At 35.9% G+C, this 24,047-nt stretch overlaps 2 protein-coding genes across 5 annotated transcripts in view; one reads left to right on the forward strand and one right to left on the reverse strand.

Moving 5' to 3' along the window:
• The window catches only part of LOC128999416 (rab3 GTPase-activating protein catalytic subunit), a 101,721-nt gene extending 95,345 nt beyond the window's left edge, over nucleotides 1–6,376 (reverse strand). For both annotated transcript variants that reach the window (XM_054425923.1, XM_054425922.1), the window contains exons 1-7: nucleotides 6,004–6,376; nucleotides 4,979–5,282; nucleotides 4,725–4,861; nucleotides 3,094–3,298; nucleotides 2,167–2,254; nucleotides 1,644–1,788; nucleotides 244–422 (exon numbers count right to left, since the gene is read on the reverse strand). In XM_054425923.1, coding sequence (XP_054281898.1) covers nucleotides 244–422; nucleotides 1,644–1,788; nucleotides 2,167–2,254; nucleotides 3,094–3,298; nucleotides 4,725–4,861; nucleotides 4,979–5,282; nucleotides 6,004–6,205 — 1,260 coding nt within the window. In that variant the 5' untranslated portion in view covers nucleotides 6,206–6,376. The remainder of the gene's footprint in view (nucleotides 1–243; nucleotides 423–1,643; nucleotides 1,789–2,166; nucleotides 2,255–3,093; nucleotides 3,299–4,724; nucleotides 4,862–4,978; nucleotides 5,283–6,003) is intronic.
• A 534-nt stretch (nucleotides 6,377–6,910) lies between these two features.
• Nucleotides 6,911–23,888, forward strand: LOC129001775 (sin3 histone deacetylase corepressor complex component SDS3). 3 transcript variants are annotated; one of them, XM_054429217.1, is made up of 9 exons: nucleotides 6,911–7,050; nucleotides 12,808–12,932; nucleotides 13,802–13,868; nucleotides 14,374–14,487; nucleotides 15,282–15,524; nucleotides 20,834–20,988; nucleotides 21,770–21,872; nucleotides 22,479–22,563; nucleotides 23,711–23,888. In XM_054429217.1, exons 2-9 carry the CDS (start codon nucleotides 12,815–12,817, stop codon nucleotides 23,804–23,806), a joined length of 981 nt encoding a protein of 326 aa, XP_054285192.1. In that variant the 5' UTR covers nucleotides 6,911–7,050; nucleotides 12,808–12,814; the 3' UTR covers nucleotides 23,807–23,888. The 3 variants fall into 3 exon arrangements, with proteins under 3 accessions (XP_054285192.1, XP_054285191.1, XP_054285193.1); XM_054429216.1 differs by having other exon boundaries at nucleotides 6,912–7,124; XM_054429218.1 differs by having other exon boundaries at nucleotides 6,912–7,124; nucleotides 15,282–15,518.
• Nucleotides 23,889–24,047: the final 159 nt, after the last annotated feature.

The following is a 24,047-nucleotide window of genomic DNA, read 5'->3' on the forward strand; positions in this document are numbered from 1 at the left end:
GCAATGACCGCGGCGTCGCGTATATGCGACACGCTCAGTAGCGAACGTGTTAAACGAAAATTACAAGCCATTATTGATTGTAGGCAAATCCAGGATGAAGAGGGATTTCTTGGCTTTGAAACTTTGTTTTTTTTTGTAACTAGATTCAATGAACTGATTCTTTTTTGAAATTTTACAATAAACAAGTGAAATCACCCAAAATACTCAATGGATACCTATGTTAGCCCATGGTCATTCCCTCACCACATTTTCATCAGCATCAGGGAACAAGAAGTACAGGATCGGCATGAGGAGATCATCAGAGATGGGGCCTTCCCTGATTTTCTCCTTCACAAACGACCCCTTGGCCTGTCCCAGCACCTTGGAGATGGTCGGGACTCTAGACTCGGTCAGCAGGTTGAGTGGAGTTGCCAGCGTAGGACCTGTCAGAGGAAACAATTCAATAGTGAATTATTGCATTGAAGTTCCTTGATTGGGAAAGAGAGTTAGTAGTGAGTGATACATATTTATGACTATTTACTGCCTAGGTTTCTGAGTGGTTATAGTGCCTACCTTTGCCTTCAAAACTAAAGGTTGCTGCTTCAATTGGAGGCAGGACTGCCTCTGGACTCAGATAGAATTTGTAATTAAACTATCAACTAATAATATTATCTGACAAAAGTTTTATGTTTGATGGCAACAATACCATGGTTTTGTCCATCCCTTGCAATAAAACTTTAATTCCAAATTATGTAAGAACTTGGAAGTCACACACAACTATTGCAATGATAGTTTACAGCAACAACCACTGAGCAAACAATCTGCCACTATTGGCAAATCTGATATTTTGGCAAATCAAAAATCAGTACATTTAACAAAGTTAATCCAAAGCCGTTCAACAGGGTTAAGTTATTTAAAACATTGCCAAACAATACAGGGTGGGAAAAAATCCCGGGACGGTTAAATATTTCAAAAAGTAATTAAGTTAGAGCTTCAAAACTTGGTTCACAGTTACTGGCATTAAAATAATTCTAACACATTAATTAGTGACCTCCTTAGGGGGACAGCCCGCTAGGAGCCAGTAGAAAATCTTAGATGTAAGCATAGGTTGATATGAACATCAAGATAAAGGAATTTGTTACTAAAATACAATGCCGCAAACCCGTACTCTAATGGACAACAGAGTAAAAAATTACAGCTATTCAAAGATGCAATCAATTTGCATTGCTTTGCTATTATAATAAGCTACCTCCTCAGGAGGGCACCTGCTAGAAGTCTGAAGAAAATAATGAACGTGTGCATAGTTTAATATATGCAAAACGGATTAAAGATCTTTATTAGAAGAATATAATACCGTGAAATTGAACTCAAAAAGAACAATGGCAGCAATTCAAAGATTAAAAAAGGCAGATTCAAGAAATCTTTGAACGGCTGCCATTTTTTAATCAGTTGTCCGTTAGAGTTTGGGTCTGCAGCATTGTATTTTAATTTTACTAACAAAGACCTTTAATTTGACGTGCATTTCAAGTCAACCTATCAACCTATCTTTGATCCGGTGCTTTGTTGATGTCCTTGGATAATAGAATTCCATGGAAGTGTACTACGTAGTAGTGGTGCAACGAGTCAATGCACTTTCAAACCTCAACTTTCAACACTATACACACCAGGTTGTTGATGCTGAAGCAGGTCCCCCAGAAGGTCAGACATGGATCTTGGGCTCGAACACAGATGCAGGAACTCAGACAAGTACTCGGAAAGTAGACACAGCGGCTTGTCTGCCATCTTGACTGCTACGCTCCACTGGGGTGCCTGCCAAGCATGATTATTTACTTCAGTCGAATAAAAACTCACCAGTACATGTCATTTTACTCATTATAACCCGATTTGTTTTGTTAATATAGTGTGCTGCAATAGTGTATCCAGAACTATGTCAAGAAGGGGAATGTACAGAGGATTCATGTTAAGGATCGATTCGGAAAAATATTACCCTCCTTCTTAATGAAATATGTCGATAATCAACGTAAACATTTGATAAAATGTGTACAGTTGTGTTTGGCAGATTAATCATGTTCAGTATTGAATTCCAAAACATTTAGTACTGTAACACAATTGTTTGGACTTAAAATTAAATAAATATATTTTGTTAGATTAGGTAGGCCTAAGAAATATTAAGGTTTTCCATCTTACCTGGCTAGGGTCTAGGTCTGAGTAGCTTTCGCTATCTACCACAACTGTCTCTCTCAGGCCATACCAGCTGGCATACAACACGAGTTCACTGTAAAGAACAAGTTATCTTGAGTTATTTAAACTTTAAATGGGAAGAATTTATATAAACTGGAATTATATAGCCCAGGCTCTTTAGGTAATTTTTTATTGTTTTTGTTATGTCTATTGTTATCATGTTTCTCCTCATATTATGAACTATAAAAGTAAGAAGTAGTCAAATGCATGATTTGCGACATGACTTACAAAGAATCAACCAATATCGCCATATTCAACGCAAGCCATTCACTATTATTTATTTTACAGTCAGCATGGTGGTTATTGCATTATAGTAATACCCTGTTGGCAGGATAAAAAAGAAAACATATTATTCAAACACTTACATTTGAATCCTAGAAAATGTTGTAGAAAACATAAGTTAATGTAACTAGCTGATAACCCACGGGCTTCACCCTGTTTGACTTCATAAGCATTAATAAAACTATTGATTGGTTAAGTTAAGCTGAAATAAAATAAACAAAACAGATTACAGTAATACAAACAAATAATCACACCTAGAATAACATATCTTACTAATAAGTATACAGCTGAGGTATTTTTAACATTAGGTATATGGAAAGTTCCCTTTAGAAAGGAATTACAACAATTTATGAAATAATGGATAGTTTTGCGCAAGGTTCTCGTTATGACGAACATTTGAAGTATATGCTTTATGGGGGTGTGACTTGTAGTTTTCTCAAAAGTTCATGGGTACTTTAGGATTTATATATGGATTAGTTAAAACAAATGGAAATGTTTTCATAAAGGGGGCTTAATAGAATATTATTTACAGTAACGTGTTAAGTATAAAAAATACATTCTATCCATAATCTATTTTTACTGCTATTGTACCTGACAGGGTCAAAAGTAGCACCGAAGGGTAGAGTGCCGAGTTCTCCAACACCTACTTCTCCCATGAGGAACTCAAGGTCAGGAGGTTCCTGGGTCCAAGCGAAGGACGTCCAGTCCCTCAGGATGTAACTCAGCCGAGCACTCACGGTCACAGACTCGGACAGCGAGGGTGAACCAAGTTTGGACTTAAATACGTTCAACAAACCTGCAAAATAATATTTTCCTGGTGAACAGCTGTTTTCAATTAATACATTGTGGTACTAAAGTAATTCTGCGTCACCGGTATTTTGGTCATGAACCTTCAGCTTGAATATTTGTTGATTAAACCAATTATCAATTTTTAATTTGTTTAATTAAGTGCAAATGTTAACAAATTCTAAAGAATGTAGAAGAAAGAATGTGGATGTGCATGTTTTTTTTAGCATGTATTGTATTTTTGGACCTTTCAGCATTTGTAGGGGAGCAGACAGCTGGTAGAACATTGGTTTGACAGTCAAACCACAAAATTCGTTGTTTATTTAGTACCAATGTATAATTGTATATTTAGGACATTACATATAATTGTAGGTATGCAAACAACACAGTGTTTCATTTTTTAGGGAGATAAGCATGATCAGTCTTGGTTGTATGGAGCTGAGTTGAAACTATGGAGCATACAGTAAATGAGTGTTGTCTTACTGCTTTCCTGCAGTTCTGGATGGTCTGCTTGTAATACATGTAAAGCAATTGTCCACAGCTTACAGAGGGGGGGGGGGGGTCAAGGTTGTCATGACCGCCTCCCCCCCCCCCAAAATCGGAAATATTTATGTCTTATTATAAGCTCCTCATACAAATACACTTTGTGTCCATAGATAAGTTATGTATATTGAAAGGGAATTTCAAGTTACATTGTGAAACCTACAATTGCTTTGCGGTCACCAGTCGTCTTACCACAAAACGAGAAGACTGACGTTAATAAATCAGCTTCATTCGGGTCAGTATTGTTCCTTCAGCTGAATTCAGCAGTGCTCATTTCCTGCTAATTTGGCTACATTTTGAAAATCTCCCACAATCCTGAAGGTGTCTTCATAGCACCCGCAATTAAGTACATCATCCTCATCGTCTCCTTCGATTGTAGAAAATTCATATACATCCCCGAAATGGCATAGAAAGCATTATCCTATCCCACAATCTAGGGAAAATAATTTAATAACCAATATCTCGAGGATTGGAAACCAAATAAGTAATTAGAAGTAGATCTTAATTTTTAGGTTAGGACTTTCTATTGGTCTGCTCAAAAACATAAGCCCATACGGTAAGGGAAGAGTTACATATGAGGGTGCATGGTGTGCACAATGTCACCTTAAAAGATTTAGACAAATGTCTAGTTATCTTTAATCCAATTGTAAAAAAAAAAATTGTTCTCTCAAGTAGGCTAGGCCTAAATGAAATCCAACATAAAAAAAAACTGTTAGCAAAGGTGTAGATGTCTGTACTTTGTACATAGATACCACACATATATTATGTCACTGTATCTTCGGCATTACCAGTCATTTAACAATCATAATTAAAATATAGTCTACATGCTGGCTCAACGTAACATATATGTTGGTGATATGTTTGGTTTAAATCATGAACTTATTATTCTTTACCTGTCAAATGTTTGCAATGAGGTGGAACCCGGCGTAGGTGGACCATCTCATATTCCGCTCTTATTCCTTTAGCCTCACAGACACCGAGAAAGAAGTTCTGCCAAGGTTCCAACACTTGAATGAAAACAGGAACTGAGCTGGAAAAAAGGAGGAAGCACAAATGAAAAATCAAAAGAAGAAAAGCAACTTAGTAGCGAATCAGGAGACAACGCCAATAATACTATTAAATTCTCACACTAGATGTTTATACTTACCAATTACTGTTGTTGACAGCAATGCAGACAGAGCTGAGCAGTATTTTTATCTTGCTCTCTGAAGTGATGACGACGCTCTGGTTTGGTGTGAGGACTATGAAGTCCCTTAGCCCGTACCACCGTGTAAGCAAGTGTGGGTGAGACTTGTTGCCTTCAAACACGATCGGCACAAAGTCGTTCTCTGTGGACATCATATCTTCCAGTGGTTGAAGCTTTGACATTTCTGACTCATTGTCCAGCATGTTGTTAGCCCCTTCCTCTTCGGACAATTTGGCATAGTAACGAGTCAAAGTGAAGTCTACATCTATGAAAAAATTTATTTATTTATTTACACAGCAAAATTGCCATTTTTACAATCAATTACATGAATAAAAACTTGTGGATTATTAATACTATTTACATGCAGTGAGTTTTACATCGTGCTTTATGGTCATGCTTTATGAATTTAAATTTTTTTGTGCTAACACTAATGATTTGCAACTGAATAATAAATTATTAAAAATAATTATACTACAGTAGACTCCCCTTATCCGGACTCCTCGGGACCGAGGTCAGTCCGGATAACGGGGTTTCCGGTTAAACCGGCGTCCCCAAAAACTCTTTAAAACAGACTGTTTACTGTGATATTCGACTTAAATTTAGGAGAGCATTATTGTATTTAGACACGTGATCACTGGTCTCAAATCTTTCCCACCAGAACAGTCGTTCCGGTACTGCCCACTTCCTGCCTATCTAAGTTAGTCAAATTAAACCAATGTGCTAATAAAAATTGTCCCGTTAAAGAGATGTCGGGTACAGTTTCATAACTGGGCTACGCTAATATTGATTTAAACTATCGATTCGATTAGTTCATGCGATTTTTTTCACCATCAGCAAGTTTGGATGGTTAGGTTAGGTTATGATACATAGTTTAATTTTATAATAGATATATTTTAAAATATCGATTATTAATGAATATTTTCAATCCGATAGTTTCAATCAATATTAGCGTAGCCCAGTTAAGAAACTGTACCCCCATGACCTACCTGCGAAAGATAAAGTTTCAGTTTTAGTCTCCCATGATGAATTAAATAACTGTTTGTGTTGTAATGCAGGTTTAAGAGGAATATGCGATACTTTCCAATCATGAATTATTTCCTCCAGCCTAGCTATGAATATTTCCCATTCTGAAGCTGTTGTAAAGTCATAGTGATAACTATCCTGTTCATCTATATCTTCATTAAGCATGACTGATACTGATACGAGATTAAAATTTGAGAGCTTGCTCTGTTGTTCAAACCCAACGGTTAAGTATGTCAGTCAGAAATGGCACAAATATTATTCACAAATCGTAAATGAATATCTTTCATTGGTTGATACTCTGACTCTAGTGTATTTCGTAAAGTAAATAATCGACAAGGTTAGATTTTTGACAGCAAAACAAAAGACAACAGTGACAGCCTGACAGCAGAAGCAGAGTACAGTGCAGGCAGACTGCAGACCACTCTGAGTCTCGATCAGATGTTTTCTGTGACCAGACTCGACTCATTGACTGGTGGAGGTGGATCCTGGTGGATTGAAATAATCAGATTCAGTCAGACCCTAGTACCACGGCCGCCTTTAAAGGCGGCCGTGCGTTGCCGCTTCGAAGGCCGCGGCGGCGTGCCGCGGCAGGCGGCCGTGCCTCTAGTTCAGTTAGATTCTGGACTCAAAAGTCTAGTCCAGTCTAGTAAGAGTTCAGCAGTTCAGTCCAGTCGGAGTAAACTAGTCGAGATCAGTCAGGAGTCAGATTGAGGTAGAGACTTGAGAAACTCGTAGAAGAAGAGAAGAAAAAATAGAATAGTCACAAAAAATAGAGAAACGATAAAAAATGATCAAACAAAAACAAAACGAAATGAAGAAGAGATCTAGCTAGAGCTAGAGATTAGAGAATATTAGTAATTATTAGTAGACAGTTGTGTTGTTGTGTCTGTCTGTGCTGTGTTTTTAGTGTTACAACAACTACTAAACTTAAGTTACTGAGTATTTTTTAAGAGAAAAACTAACAAAACTGCAACTAAAACTTGAAAGTTTTCAACAAATAAATAGGCCTGGTAAGTTCTCTGACCACTTGCACTTGCCTATTTTAAGCCAATTCTAGAACACAACATTGTGAAGGAAAATTAAGGTTAGTAACTAACTTAGTGTACTACAGTATTGTAAAATTTGTTAGGCCTACATTAGCTTATTTGAAGGGTGGCCTCCCTTCTCTTTCCTGATTTTCTGGAACAAAGTTTTTAAGGATTAGTGTGATATTATAGGCCCAGTTTATAGACTTCCCGAGTGCATCCTATTATCGATCACAAAAAGAATCGATTCCTTTGATAACCAAACTTACAGACCCTGTTCACTTGTGGGCTTTAGACGCCACGCTTTGAACCAACGTCGCCAACAAGTGGCAATTGTAGTTTTCATTAACCCTCCGAGTGTCACGTGTTTTGGCCTTAATGTCAGCCTATTTTTTGCTCATTTGCAAGGTTTTATTAAAACTGATCTGAGAAGCTTAAAAACAATGTTAATTATACTGTTCTATATACCATTTTGTTTGGAAAATCATGGGCTTCAATATTATATATAAAACATAAGGAACATTTTTTCAAAAAAAAAATTTTTATGTAAAAAAAAAATATAATTTGGAAAATTTTCAAAAAAAAAATAAGTTCGCGCTCAATGAAATTGTATAAATTATAGGCCTATAAATATTTGAAAATAGCCACTTTGTTCTAAATTTTATGAGGATTACAAATATATAATCATATAGTGAGGTAAGTTATGAAATAAAAAAGTTATGAGTGAAAAACATGTTTTGCGCGTTTGAAAGAAAATACCGAAATCGCCAAATGACTCAACACCTTTCATAAAAACACATATTGAACCAACCAGAGTATTTCATGTTGTATGAAATTTTATTTACAGTTAGTACAAAATCAGCCTACTAGTAAATGAGAAAAATACAGCATGGTTTTACCTTGATTGGGGCCAGAATCCTTTGCCGAACTTGAAGAATTCGTTTGCTGAACTTGATAAATTACAAAGTATCCAAAATATATTTACAAAAAGTCACAAAAGTTAGACAAAAAACTTGCAAAGTTGTTGCTGTCAATAGTTTTCAACACTTGTAAATAAAAACTAAACACTTATGAAAAGAAATATTATATACAGAAGAATTAACACATGGGCCTAATCAGAGTCCTCACCGCTACTTTGGTCTAGGGTCACTTTGGCCCTTTTTCTGCCCCTCTTTAGCCTCAAAAAGTGCTGCATTTTGTGGAAGCATTCTCGGTGAACACCCACATTACAACCGGGGCACCAAAATCTAGACCTGCCTCTAGTTTTGGTGTGACCACAAACGATACACTTTCTTTCTTGTCTTTGAGGCAGTTTTTCAAGTCGGTGGTCACCGCAATCTCCGTGGGGTCCAGGAACTGGTCCAGGTAAGGCATCGCAGGTTGCTTGGCCTACGAGGGATTCTACAATAGATATGTGGAAATCTCTTCTTGATACAGGTTTGTCAGTGTTCTCTCTGTACAGAATGTAAGCATTTACGAGCGCAATATCAATAAAATTGAAGAACAGCTTCTTCCAGTACTTGGAAGTGGTGCGGTTGCAAGACATATGGTACACAGATTTGTCGCTTACATCTACACCACCCATAAACTGGTTGTAATGGTGTATCAAAACCGGTTTCATACCTCTCAGTCCCTTTTTACTTGTAACAATTTGATCTTCCGCATGGTATGCTGTAGAAATCAAATACACAATTTTCCTACTCAGTTTCTGACGGTAACCAACCAATAACAGATTTCCCTTTCTAAAGTATACTGTTTCCCTTTCTCCTAAGTTATAGTTTTTAATTCTTTTTGATAAAAATTTTGACTTTTTGTTTATGGTTCCGGTGATGAATGTTTGTCGTTCAAGAAGGTGTTCAGCCAATGGGATTTTCGTGTAGAAGTTGTCGGTAAAGACATGATATCCTTTGTCAAACAATGAAGATTTTTCAACCAAGTTCTTTACTACCCTCTCAGTAAATAACTCTTCATCATAATTAGCTTCAGCAAGGTAGTCACGTCCACTGTATAGTTCCATGTGCATAACATAATTGGTGGCACTATCGCAAAGTTCGAACTTCTTAATTCCGTATTGCTTGTGTTTCTTATTTGGCATATATTGAATAAATATGCATCGGTTCTTTGTTCCTACTACACTTTCGTCGATGGAGAGTTCCTGATTTGGTACAAAGTGTTTTTTGAAACTTGAATTCAGATGATCTAACAACCACCTTACTTTTATCCAATGGTCATGTCCAGGCTGACCCCTCTCAACAGCGCGGGCCGATGTCAAATGCAAGAAACTGCTTATTAGTAAAAACCTATTTATCGCCATGGTGTTTGAATAAAATGCTATATGTTCTGTTTTTCTAGTGTCCCAATATGATTTGATGTTTTTTCTAACTGTCATTCCCATATTGATAAGAATAGCAAAAAACTTTTTCATTTCCTGTATGGAAACATTGGTCCATTTTTTGAGCCTAGACTGTGGACTCAAATTATCTCTCTTTTCATCTAATGTTCTTTGAGCATAGGCATTAGTCTCTCTAGTTATGAGATTCCAAAAGGCAGCTGTCAAAAATAGGTTCAAATAATTGATAGGGGAAGAATTTCTGGGGGGTAAATCTTTGGGTCCTGTAGCCCTAACTTGAAACTGAGGTCTGACATCTTTCGGAGGTTCGGGGGGATACACCCTAATCCAAGGTTCTATGTTTTGCTGTACTGGTATTAGCCTAGGCCTACCTGCATTAGGGTCTTGTTCATTTTCAATTTCAAGATTTTCGTCAATATCTGACGTCTCTAAATCGTTCAAATCGGGCACATATTCCTCTCCACTCCCTGACGAAAAGTCTAGCAAAGATAGTTCAGAATCTGAATGATAATTAACTTCTATGTCACTACTAACTTCATCCGGATCGTCAATAAGTCCTTCACCATCACTAATTTCATCTTGTAGTGCATTACGTATATCACTACTGTCCATTTTCACCACTAAAAACGACGATAAACGTACAAAAACACACAAGTCACCGATGCGAAATATCCAAGATGTCTACAACACGAACGTCAGCTGTCTACTACATTTTAGGATCGGCTCAGATAACCTACAGCGCTGAGACAGACATTTGGAGAAAGCTTAGAATATAATGGAAAGAACGATGCCTAACTCAATGCAGTACAGTCCGATTCAGTTAGTAATAGAGCCTTCGCCGTAAACAGTGTTCGCGAGTCGCTGCAGCGACGCACGACACTATACAAAGTGCGTTACGCGTCGCTGCAGCGACGCATGACACTCGGAGGGTTAAACGCTAGACAGGTATCGTCATACAGTTTGACTCGTAAGATTGAAGTAGGCCTATGCTTTCCAAGAAATCAACTAGCAAGGACATAAACATACGATCCAACATACGATAAAGTTCAACTAGAGGTGGGCCGATACCGATACTTGATACCAAAACACTCTCGATACCAGCAGTATTGAGGTATCATCGATACTCGATACTTGCCTGTTTTGGGTTCGATACCTACCTACTGACACTGAATTGTATGAATCAGTGTGGATTAAATCAGTTCAGAGTGGGTAAATTGCCGTTACGAATACATCTGTTTCCATCGGCCTACTTAGTAGTAGAGACAACCTTATTGGCTAGTTTTCACCTCTAGGGATGATATTTGGTTTGGTTGATCACCACTGCGAGCGCTAGTGGCCTTGCCATTTTGATAGACATGACCTCATTGGCTAGTTTTCCATCCAGAGACGATGTTCGGCCAATCTCGTGTTAAGTTATTTTATAGCGACGTGGATACTTGGTTTGGTTGATCACCACTGCGAGCGCTAGTGTCCTTGGCATTTATTAGACACAATCTCATTGGCTCACCTACTGCCCTGCAAAGACAATCAACCAATCACGTGCTATGTTTTTAAGCGACATTGAAACTTGGATTGTTGTTGAACGCCGCACCGAGTGCTAGTGTCTTTACTAACTTATTAGAACCTTTCTCATTGGCTGGTTTTGGATTGGAGGTCGACGATAAACCAATCACGGTTAGCGTTTTAGAGATTAGTTAGCCCTGTTATATGCACGATCACAGTGTTGCAGTTACAGCTACAGCAGCAGTTAATTTTGTATGATCCATTTGTATATTGACTGTTGAGGTTATGTTATTGTTATTTCACATTGGTTCTAATTGAATTTCTTTTGATTTTAGTTAATGAATGATATAGTTTCTTATTTAATATGAGTAAGCGTAAAAGTAATGTGTGGACCCTTTTTAATATTATTAGTGAAAGTATGTAGTGATGTGGCAAAATGTAAACTGTTCAAAAAATATATTTCTCGTGGGGGTAGGTCTTGTACGACTTCTAACCTCATTAAACATCTGAAACTTAACCATCAACGTTAATTTTTCTAGAGAAAATTTAACAAACCAACAGTTGGGGAAGAAAATATAGGCCTAGGCCAAGATAGATGATCCCAACAAATTACAAGTTGTTGTGCTTTTTGTTGTGTTTCAAATAGGGTCTGTTTAAATTATACATAACACACTAATATGGATACAAAAATGTGTATGTATAAACAAAGATATTCTGCTTATTTAGCGTTGACAATAAATGTGTTCATATTAAAATTAACGTTTTATTTGATTCCAGCTGTTATTTTGATAGGTATCTGAAGTATAGGTATCGAGAGTACTTTGGTGGTATCGGTATCGACAATTTTTGGTATCGGCCCATCTCTAGTTACGACCCAACCCGGGCAGCCATCACAAGGCCAATGACTGCTGAGAGCCAGGGCTAGAGATATACAAGGGTTAGGCTACGAGCGAGCTCAGAAGGTGATGCCAGGTGGCTCCCCACCTAGGCCTATCTCGGGCTTCCAGCACCGTATATCTTTGCCTGTGTGAGCGCTGGTATTGCCGCACATTTAGTGTCAAATAAGCACTATGTTGCAAATTTTTAATTAGGTACCGTACTACTGTATTTTATAAAAGTAAATCGATTTTCAAATAGGATTACGTGTAATACCAATATTTTAATAAGTAAAGAAAGTAACTTTAACTTAGTAGAAAAACTTGATTATGGGAGTGGAATGTAAAATCGCTATAAAATACTGTATTTATTGGTCGGATACACTACAGTAAGTTACTGTGTAGTAATATGCCTAACAAAAAAACCACACTTTATTACCCTCCCTAAAGGCAAAAAACTTAGGTAGCCTACTATTTAAACTTATAGTAATGTTATTGAAATAGATTTAATTGAAAATCAAATCAGGCAAATGGAAATTCGCTTAGTCTGCAGGTTTGCTGCGGCGGGGGTATTTCTATTGTAATATTTACGCCAACCCAAATTCAAATAGTAAATATTTCATTTCAACCAATTCATTAAATGTTTGTAACACATGTTTTGTTAAATTGCAACTAAAATATTAACAGCAATTACATTATCCAGCTAATTATAATGTAAACAAATATATGTTCTTTATAAGGACAACATGGACACTTTAAAAGCCACTGGGGTGAGCCCAAGGGACTTCACTTCAATGGTAAAAAAATTAGTAAAAAAAACCTAACTTAAATGGTATGCCTAGCATACTATGTTTTACTCTAATCTGGCAACTTAACTCTAGGTAAGGGAAGGTAAGTTAGATAGGCCTAACTAATTTTGTTCGTAAATTCGTCCCCAATGCATAATTTAGGCCTATGAAGAACTCTCTGTGAAATCAACATGTATTCATGACACTTTTTTCTTTCAATTTACAGCCTTAAAATGCAAACTAACAATCATCGAATGTCCCCTTTGAGCAATTCCAATCATGCGAATGATGAATATGACTTCGATGATGATGACAACTTGTCTGCCCATGATTCAGAAGAAAGTGATGAAGGTGAGCAAACATAAGAAATGCAGTAGTTAGGTAGATGTAGGTAAACTAAAAACATTGTTTAGTCACTTTTTGAATTCCCTTATAATAGGCCGTTTATTTTTTTTTTTTAGAGGTTGGCAGCTTCTTTTAACCCTGCATTTTACATCTCATGTAAGCCTAAGGTCTGTCAGTAGAATGTATCGAGCAAAGCTAGGGGGTGAGCTGGTAGGCTCTAGATACAAGAGTGAGCTATTGGCCTTCAGATCAAATGTATTGGCAGGCACCAGGGCCCAATCCCACAAATTGTAAACAACAGGAACTTGCCTTGGATTCACAGTCAATTGCTCTACCAACTGAGTGATCGACTTTCCATAACGCTGCAATGTCCTTGTAGAAAATAAAAATCAAAAGATTGAGAATATTACTGAACCCCATGAACATGTACTTTTATAACCCTTTGAGTGCCAAGCGTCTCGCTCCCAGACGCTCCATTGTAGCTTGAATGCTGAGCGTCTTTTAACAAGATGGCTGATGAGGTTGTGCGAGAAATTCCAGCAAAACCAGCAGCAGGTTGTGTTCCAGCGTCTTGGAACGATACAATCAAAAAATCACTTCTTATAGTGTGCCTATCATATTTCGATAAAGCTGGCTGCAAATTGTACCAAAAGCGACATAAGGAGGCTGGAAACAACTAGGCCAGTTGGACAAATGTGGTAAAAAATAAAAAATAAACCATTACCCATCAACCAATAGACAGCTTTACATAGACATAGACATTCTTTATTGCACAAAACATTCCATACATGTCTAAAGTTAAGTTGGAGGAAATGTGATGTACTGTAGGCCTACTGATGTAATACCCACAGAATTGATGCCTTCTCATGTTTCAGGGACAGAAGAAGCCAGTGAGTCAGAAATTGCCAAAGGGGCTGAAGAATATACTGAAATTAAGGAACAGTAAGTGTCCTGTAACTGTACTTGTATTGATAATGACATAAATTGTTTTCTTGGTTTCCCCTGAAACAAATATCAAGGTAACATTGTTAAATTTGATTCCACATGTCATCATAAGTATTATGTTTGTTCGTAGACTTTTTCTTTATAATAAGATAACCTTCACTCTTATTTAGGTAATTATAAAATGCATATTGACAAACTAATATAAAATTATTGTTAGTGTGCAAAAATGTGTTGTCTTATTGTAAAGACATGGATAGTGACTTATAGGTCTAGTTAATAAATTATTCAAAGTTGTACTTCCTGTCAAAAATAGTTGAGTTTTATAATACCGAAATGGTGTAGTAAGGAATTTATTCAGCTATATGGTTTTTGATTCTTATACCATGTTTTATATGGTCCTTAGAGGTTAATCTCAATTCACAACCTAGCGAAAGATGTGGTAAACTGTTTTGTAGGCATATTATTTGTGGCAGTAAAATCTAATTGGTTTCTTTACTTTCAGAGTTTATCGAGATAAACTGGCAAATCTAAAAGCACAATTACAGCAGTTAAAAGATGGCACACACCCAGACTACAATCGTATAGTGAAGAAACTAGAAGTGGAGTGGAAGGAAAGGTAACAAACTCACTTAAATGCACACACCAAAATAATGGTATACCATAGTTTGTACTAAAAATATTCAGGTTGGCAAATGTTTTACTGGCTATCCCTTTTGCAAGTGATAAATTTAATAGCCAGTATAAATATTATGAAAACACATGCTTTTGCTTTTAAATATAACAACTATACCACGACAGATAAATCCTGTTGCCTTGGTCATTTTCTAATATACTAGCTGTACCCGCGGGCTTTGCCCCGTTTAACTTCATAAGTGAGCTCGTTCACATGGCTCAATAACACCCAGGTTGAAGTTTGTTCGCTACACTCACTCACCTTTTGGTTGCAAATAAGCTGGGGTCATAAATTAAAAAAAATAATAATAGTACTGCACCCTGTTGGTAATCCTTGTAACTTTAATGCTATTGAACATCATAGAACAGAACCAACTTGTTTAATTGAAACAGCTGTTTAAATGCATTGATTCCTTTAAATATGATTACTCATAAGGTTAACATGGGAAACTCCAGAGCCACTGGGGCGGAGCCCAAGAGTCCGATCAGAATAAAAACAACTTAGTTTTCCTATTTAATGCCTAAAGAATCAGCGTACCAAATTTCAGCCCCCTAGGTAAATAGGAAGTAAGAGAATTATTGATGAGTGAGTCAGTGAGGGCTTTGCCATTTATTATATAGATTTGGATTTCTTATGATAGTTTTGGTTACCAAGGTTTGCAGGCTTTGATTCATCGGGGTTACTGAATAACTTTCTAAACAATTTTCAGGGAGTTAATATATCGTTAACGTTTTTAGGTTACGACTGAACGTGATCTGGCGTGATTACCTGGTGGAGTGTGTGGAACGAGATTACATCATCGAGAAGAGAGCAGCGAACAAAGATCTGGAGGAGAAGAAGGTGGAGTTGCGGCATAACCTGATTTCGGAAATGGAGGAGAAGCGGAAAATGGTGGAGAATGAACGGGTTACCATGGAGCTGAGTGGAGACTGTGCGGAGACAAAGCCTGCTATGACGAGGAAACTGAGGCGGAGGTGGGGGTGAGACATACACACAATCTGTTGTACATTCACCTCTCAGTACAACAATACAGACAGCTGATGTCTGACAGATACTGAACACAGTAAAATATCCTTAGTACATTACTAAACTACTAGGTGAAACCCGTCGAAATCGACGGTTACTTTCAAGGCTTACGCTAATTAATCTAACTAAATTGAGTAAAATTATACATATTTTGAGCATTTAGCTTGTTTAAAGATTAATAAGTGTAAAATAATGATATTAATTGCGTTATTTACCAAATATGGTTGATCATTCAATGAATAAAATATTTCCCATACCGTACGTCATCGGAGTTATTATTAGTATGTAATCTGGTATCTCTTCCTTTGGAAGAACCTTTAAATAGTATTAAAATTGTATTGGTGGATCTTTTGTAGTTAAACACTTCCGTGATTTGATCAGTGTAATGCAGGTTTATCTATGATTTTTCTGTTTGTTGGAAAGACACGTACTAACTTCAAAGGGAGGTACATCCGTTACAGTGTAAGTGTGATTTTTCCTTCGTCACGTCAGTTCATATCGTACTTCTGTGCCAATGAAAACCCCTCTAGCACGGTTTTGAGAAATTGGTTGTGTGGTTACTGTTAAAGCTGGAATTCCTTGACACGGGGGATGTCAGTTAGTTGTTTCAGCCTTATCAGTTACATAAAGTTGTCTATATAATCTATCTACAAAATGTTAGGTGTAGTGGAATATACTTGAAGTGAAGTTGGCTTTTATTCTTGAACTGTTAGGGGCCTCCTCATTTATATGGTCGTGCAGCTTCATTGGCAACAAATAATGAGAATGAAATAGTAATGTGGCATTTCCAAAAAGCAAAAAATAATGTAAATTCGCTTTTAAGTAAATATTGACGTTTACATGCATTGTTAATCAACGTATCTTATAAAGGATGATGTGATCTAGTTTAAAAGGAATATGACATATCTGTCATGACAGTAGCTGCTTGAATAGTATATACTCATTGGGCCATTTTTACAGCCAAAATGTCGTGTTATTTTCAATAATGTTACCAACACCGTGGGCCACGGTGGGTAATATAGGCCACTGCAAATAATTTGTCAAGATAGGTTCTATTTAGGCAAGGTTTCTGTATTTGGATGTTATAAGAAACGGTAAGAGCACAATAAAATTCTTCTGCAGATGAATTTTCTGTTGGAGAAATATAAGCCAAATTATAAATGTCACAATGCGAGTTTAAACATTTTGTAACTATATTATATGGGTAAGTTACATATATATTTTTAGGCTGTTGCTCAGTGCACTTTAAGAATATATATTTTAGAGATAGATTAAATGATTTTTGTTGCTGAGTAGCGCTAGTAAACATGCACAAACATTTTCGTTAGTCTAAAATACATTCAAAGGCTCTTTAAAGAGTTCAAGTTCTTATTTGTAAACATATCTATATTATGTTTTCACTAAGCTGAATGAATACATCGAAGTGACCTCTGTGAAAAGTCTGCAGTATATTGCAGTTTTCCAGCTTAACCCTAGATCTGGCGGTCATTTTATTCACCAGTGGCGGGTATATTTTGGCGCTTTTTTAGTGGTATCATATATTTTGCCACAGAACATTTATTTGTGAATATAAGTACACACATATATATATATTCTATTTCAGTGATGAATTTAGAATATAATAATATAAAAATATTCTTTTCCTAGCACTGCGTTTAGGCGTAGTAGCAAAAGGTTTGCAAATTTTTTGATTATGCAAAAATTAGAAATTTCAAAAGCAACCCACAAGAAAACCACAAAATAATTTTTTTTACACATTTTATCTAAATGTAAAGTTTGTGTGAAATATGATTCCCTACGTAGGAATATCAATGTTTTTTAAATGCTCATAAAAATAAAATTATAAAAAAATAAATTCTTCATACATATTTTCTTTTTTGAAAAACTACCAAATTTCTTTTTGTCACGTTGGAAATAATAGAATGCATCAACAAAAAATGTAATGATACTGTACAATAGGTAATTAAAAGATCTTTCTGAAAATATATAGTTATATTTAGTTAAATTCTAAAATGTCGGAAAAATTTACGTCGAAATGTAAAATTTTGAAGATTTTTTTACAAAAACATAATATTTATGACATTTTCATAAACAAATAAAATTTGTACAATCAACCTTATAGATTCACAGGGAATTGTAGGGAATTTATTGTAGTTTCAGAATATGTACTAATATTGTATACAATTGACAATCACCAAAAACAGCTGTTTTTGTAGTCAGGTGACCAAAACTTTCCACCGCCAAAATCTATTTTGAACTCTCTAGTTTTTCAAACTACCGTTTCTCGCTACATAATACTCGCTCAATAATGTTTTATGCATGAAAATGAATCCTCAGAATCTCATCTTTTTAATGGTATACGTTTTGTAGCGTTTTAAACCTACAAAGTTTTATGGCTACCATTTTCGCGCACATGTTGCATTGGTCCTTTTAGGGACCATGCTAGTTCACAGTTGAAAAATTGAGGTCCAAAAATGGACCAACGCCAGATCTAGGGTTAATGACTTTCTAAATCATGCACATATTTCTACATAAATATTGTAAAATGTTTTATCCAGTTGTTGTAAACCAATATTAATTTAAGAAAATATAGACACTGCTGAAATGGGCACCATGCCCTTCTGCACTTGTATATTTTGTATTGTATTACACAATCGAAGATTTTTTCCAATGATTGAAAGCATGTATGACAATAATCTAATGAACCTATGATGATCTGTCTAGAATAATATGATAAAATATAAGGGAAAGGTTAGAAAAAGGCAGACGTCAACCCGTAAAATATATATAAGATAGTTCAATAAGGAATAATTTTAAGAGTTATTGTGATAAAAGGATTTTCCACTGATTTCGTAATGGAACTTTATATTGCAACACATGTTATAAAACAAAAGAAGATCAATTTTCAAATCTGAAAATAACATTGCAAATACTTCTTTTGGACTATTCAGTAGCTCCCAATAAATTTGTGTGGTTTAAAATACAATTTTAAAATTAACAGCTGTTTTATTAAAAAGTATTATCCACATGACCAAAATGTAAACAAATCTGTGGAGGGATCTTTAGAGGCTTCTGGGGCAGGGCCCTAAGCGAATTTACGTCGTTTTTCTTTTGATAACTCATCTAGAGAAGAAGATCTTTCGTTGGACACCCCTACCAAGTTTCTACGCCCAGCCGTTCTCTCAAATTAGTGGAGACAAAGTTTCCAATATTTAAATATTTAGATTCCCCCATGTTAATCTTATGGGAGAAAATCGAACTTTGATGGAAGATCCAGCCCAAACTAATAAAGATATCAAACAACTAAAAACACTTTGCAAAACTACAGGCCAGGGCAATTTTTTTGATACTTTAAACATCAAAATCGGTCCAAAAATGAGGGAGGAGTTCTGTTCACAAAAATCGGCTTAGCGTATTATATATATAGATTATTATTAGTTCGTCTTAATCTCATCAAATCCCTCACTAAACCCCTTCTCCTTCTATTTTCAATATTAACAGTTCTATGTCTTGGCATTTTCCAAACAGTAACAGGAATAGGCTAAATCAACAAACTATACTTTCTCTCCATAATTTTGAATGTCATAAAAAAGATTAAAATTGAGATATGTCATAAAAAAGATTAAAATCGAGATAAAAACAATACTGAAAAATGAAGGAATTCAAAACAATAAAATATTCAACTAAATACACATAAAAACGAAACAGTTTTAACAGTTCTACGCCTTGGCATTTTCCAAACAGGAATAGGCTAATTATAATTATTATTATTAGTTCGTCTTAATCTCATCAAATCCCTCACTAAACCCATTCTCCTTCTATTTTAAATATTAAAAGTTAGTCTATGTCTTGGCATTTTCCAAACAGTAACAGGAATAGGCTAAATCAACACACTATACTTTCTCTCCATAATTTTGAATGTCATCAAAAAAGATTAAAATAAAGATAAACACGATACTGAAAAAGGAAGGAACTCAAAACAATAAAATATTCAACTAAATACACATAAAAACGAAACAGTTTTAACAGTTCCCCGCCTTGGCATTTTCCAAACAGGAATAGGCTAAATTAACTTGATAACCTTCTCTTCATCCATTCAAATATGTCACGAAAAAAGATTCAATTCATAATGAAAACAACACTGAAAAATAAAGAAATCCAAAACCATAAATCATTTAACTAAATACACATTAAAAATGAAACAGTTTTACTTCATTCACTACAAAGAAAACACTATTGTTTACGTTAGCAACACTCACATAATGTTTACAGTTTGATTTAGTGGAAATGTAAACAAATCACCTGATCAGCTGCTGTAATTTAAAATTAAATATGAAATCAAAACAAAACAGATGCAATTTAAAAACAACTTATTCCCCATGTTAATCTTATGGGAAAAAACCCAACTTTGATGGAATATCCTGCCCAAACTAATAAAGATTTCAAAAAATTAAAAACACTTTGCAAAACTACAGATCAGGGCCATTTTTTTGACACTTTAATCATCAAAATCGGTCCAAAAATGAGGGAGGAGTTCTGTTCACAAAAATCGGCTTAGCGTATTATATATATAGATTGATTCTGAAAGGTGAATGTTTAACAGGGTGAAGGTTTAGAATTAATGGCACTTGTTCTTTGTACTTACATCCAAGATATAGTAGACCTCTCATTTGGACATCTCACTCGATGCTTGTATACTCGCACACACATACAGTAGGTTAGGGCCTCATTAATTTAAACCATGGTATCTCAATGGCAAATGTTAGTTCGCTTAGTCTACAGGTTTGCTGGGATGGTGTATTTTTTATGTTTATATACAGTATTTAAAACAACCCAGTAACTGTTCCGTGTTGTTTATAATCTAGCCTATTTTATAATTTCCAAAAAAATATTTTTGTTGTAAGGTGGGTTTATACAGTTCAACGTTTTATCTTGCTTCTACAATTACACATACACTAATTATGAAGGTTTGGCGTGCAATAGTCGAGTTATCAAGGTCGTAGGCAAACTAAAACTTCTCAACAAAATCTCAATAAATCTTTTTACCCACCCCCTGGAATCTTCAATAGGCTATACGTGATTCAATTAATTTGATATTACGGGCAATTCAGTTTGATATCACTCCTTAAGTTTTAGATATTGAGGTTCTACTGTATTTACAAACTAATAATGTAAATATTATCTCTCTAGTAGTAGTTTCTTATAAACATGTACTCTACTTGTACTCTACTATCGTATTCATCCTCTGCTCATGATGGTCTAGGCCCCACGACCCTGCGCCACTGCCAGACAAGCGTAGAGGCAAGAGTGCGTCTCACCCAAGTCATCTCAACTATCTGGCGGAGGAGAAGGAGATTGACGCGGACCTCAAGGCCATCCTGCGTGGACCTCACCGAGGCAACACCTCCCGCAAGCCTGGTTAGATCAATCCTACAATACAAACTACTTAACTTAGTTTTCTCTTTGTGTAAGGAAAGGCTCTACACTGCCATCTTACCTTACCCAATAGTGATAAGCGGCGTCACTGCATAGTTAGCAACAGCCATTATATCAATTATCAACCATGAACCACTATTACTCTCTTTGTCTACAAGGGACGAAATATTGTGTGTTTTGTGTATTCCAAATCATTAATAAAACTAAATGGCCTACCTGGACTATCTAAGCAGTGTTTCTTTACACAGGATTATTATCCCAAAAACGGGATTTTTAGACCATGAGCAGGATTAAGACGGGATGCGGGATAATAAAACACTTAAGAAAGGACAACAAAATTATGCGGGATAAAACAGGTTTTTCATATTTCAAAAGCGGGAATTAACGTGATTTCTCGACCCAGTAAGCGGGATTATTTTTTTGGTCGTGTGGATACACTGTATCTAAGGTCAGCTAGCTGGCTCTCTTTTTATGCTGTTTTCTGTTATTGATTTTTAACAATTTATTCCTTCTAAAATGTATTATATCCTTAGGATTATAATTAAGGTATGATAAGTATAATTAAGGCTAGTGATATTTTGTTGCCAGTTGTAAAGTTTTTAATATTTTACAGGTTCCAGTGTGTGTTTCTGTAACTAATGTTTAGATTGATCCTTATAGTTCAAAATATTTTTTGTCTAGGTAAAGTTACTAGTTTTAAAAGTGTAAGGTATTTTAAACGGTGTCTCACACATAAAACTGTAAGGATGATCCTTTTCCACAGTGATGATATCTGGGAGTGGCGTAACTATGGGACAAGTTCCACCGGAAACTACATCCATGGAGACAAGAATAGAGGATGGGAAACTCTTGTTTGAGAGGCGGTGGTAAGCAAGGCGATGTTTTGTTATGTAGTATAGTCATGATCATCTTGTGATGTGCAGGAGCCTTCCCAGGATGTTGTAGATTTGAGAAATACTTCAACCTTGTACAATACCGTATTGTGTTAGTTGAGTGGGGAATAAGATTACCATATTTATCCTAAAATTGATTCTTTATCATATTTTCTTTGTGTTTCTGAGATTTTAAGAGTTGACAAAGAATCATGGAGGCTTGGTTTAGAAAAACAATTTTGACATGAATGAATTTTTATCTAAGATCCTTTTGTTCGAGTAGAAAGACTCATTAAAACCTGTATGTACTGATGTTTTAGGAAACTTGACACTCGTTACTAAAGCTCTAACCTTCATGGGTGTGTCGTGCAATTCCATGTCTGATTGAACTCATGCCGTATGGCTTTAAAACAATAAGTCACGTTACCTTACTAGCCACACTTTGTCTTTGTATCCATTAAAAAATCCACGGTTTTCCTCAATACCTCAATTACAAACAAAGCTACTCCAATAATTAGGACCAGAAACTACTACATATTTGCAAATGTTCTTGCACCTCTATTGCAAGATATCAAGCACTACAAAACTTTCAACTTCTAGGTTTCACAGAGGACAGCCAGTCTATGTCGAGGGGAAGGATATGCCAAGGTTCCCAGCTGTAATATCTGCTATTGGAACAGAAGTGGTAGGTTTCTTTTATGTTATACTAGCTTGTAGCTTTGACTATTGATACATCCAGACATTCCATCCCCATGTTAATGTTAACATAGTCACCAGATTTTTAATCAAAATTGTAAGTATCCAAAAGTCAATGTTTGTAGTGAAAATAAAGTAGGCTTCAATACACATAAACTTTTCTTTAAAGTTATACAATGCAAATGGTCCAGATTAAAATTGTTAAATAAACACATATTGCTTTTTGAAAAAGCGGTCCAAACCCATTAAAGTTTTGTAGATGTGCCGGGAATTGAACCCGTCCCTCCCGCACCGAAGTCTGGAACGCTAACCACTAGGCTAGACTGGGACGATGGCGTCGTTCTGTAATCCAGCTACTGGTCACGATTTGTGGATATTTATAGGCATGCACTGTGGATGCGATACTCCCTGGTGTGGATTAAGTCCGCACTAGTGAGTACTACGATTATCCGCAGTACTAACCTGATAATTAGACCAATTCGTTAATTACAAGGCAAAAATGTGGTTTGGATTTTTACTATAAACTGTGGGTCCCTTAGTTGCCATTGGCTGTATGGGCTATTAATTAACAGCTGTGTCTAAGGAATACAGCCTTATTCACTAACAAGACTAAAAGATCGCGCCACTCATCCTACACTCATCTCCATTCATACTTGGCTTAAAATACCTACATTAGTATGGTCGCCATTTCATAAGAAAGTATTAAACACACCCAACCAATCGGACTACTCTACATAGATTATTAAAATTCATCCTACACTCATCATCAGGGAAGGATATAGTTAGTTGTCTTACCAGTCATGACATGGTTTGAGCGTCATAAATTGTAATAGCGGTGTTGTACGTACTTGGATTAAAAGCTCCTGGGGCAAGAGGTTTTATGTTAGTTGGGGTCGCAAGGATGAGAAACATTCCTGCAAGTTAAGGGGTTGGAATGCTTTTTTTCTTTATACATGTAAACTGCGGCCCAGTATATTTGTTTGTTGTCATTGCAAAGTTACACGCCTCTACTTTTATCATAGTTATGTAAAGTAGTGGTTTGTCTAGTCATAGTCATACATAATATTTAGTAATATAGCGCTTTAGTTGTTGGATAGCAGGACTAGAATTTTGTGTAAAAAAATATTTATTTCCAGCTTTGGGTGAAGAAAACATCAGACTCTAGCAAAGTGAAGATCTACATGTCGCACCTTTCCAGTGGCAAGATGACCATCAAACGACGAGCAGCATGAGTTTGACTGATTTAGATATTGTCATTAACTTATTCATTAGGAGATAAAGCTTTGCCATACATTAACATGTTTTATACAAGAACTCTGCAAATAATTTATTTTTATATAATCCCCATCCATTTAAATAAGCATGTGCTTACCTCAATGAGATGATTGACTTGAATTGCTTCCATTAGACTTGTCAGTGATTTGGCTTCAACTAAAGTGCAGAAATGGGTTTTCATGTAGATCTTTATCATAT

The sequence above is a fragment of the Macrosteles quadrilineatus genome, unplaced genomic scaffold (assembly GCF_028750875.1).
Source record: "Macrosteles quadrilineatus isolate MER2022 unplaced genomic scaffold, UCM_ALF_1.0 Scaffold_8__2_contigs__length_117827958, whole genome shotgun sequence".
NCBI classification, from domain to species: domain Eukaryota; kingdom Metazoa; phylum Arthropoda; class Insecta; order Hemiptera; family Cicadellidae; genus Macrosteles; species Macrosteles quadrilineatus.

What these genes read in the sequence shown, in the direction of transcription:
- LOC129001775 (XM_054429217.1), top strand. Translation starts at nt 12,815, where the DNA reads ATGCAAACTAACAATCATCGAATGTCCCCTTTGAGCAATTCCAATCAT. An exon ending in GAAGTGGAGTGGAAGGAAAG is followed by an intron (nt 14,488 to 15,281) that starts GTAACAAACTCA and finishes TAACGTTTTTAG; the next exon opens with GTTACGACTGAACGTGATCT. An exon ending in CAACACCTCCCGCAAGCCTG is followed by an intron (nt 20,989 to 21,769) that starts GTTAGATCAATC and finishes CCTTTTCCACAG; the next exon opens with TGATGATATCTGGGAGTGGC.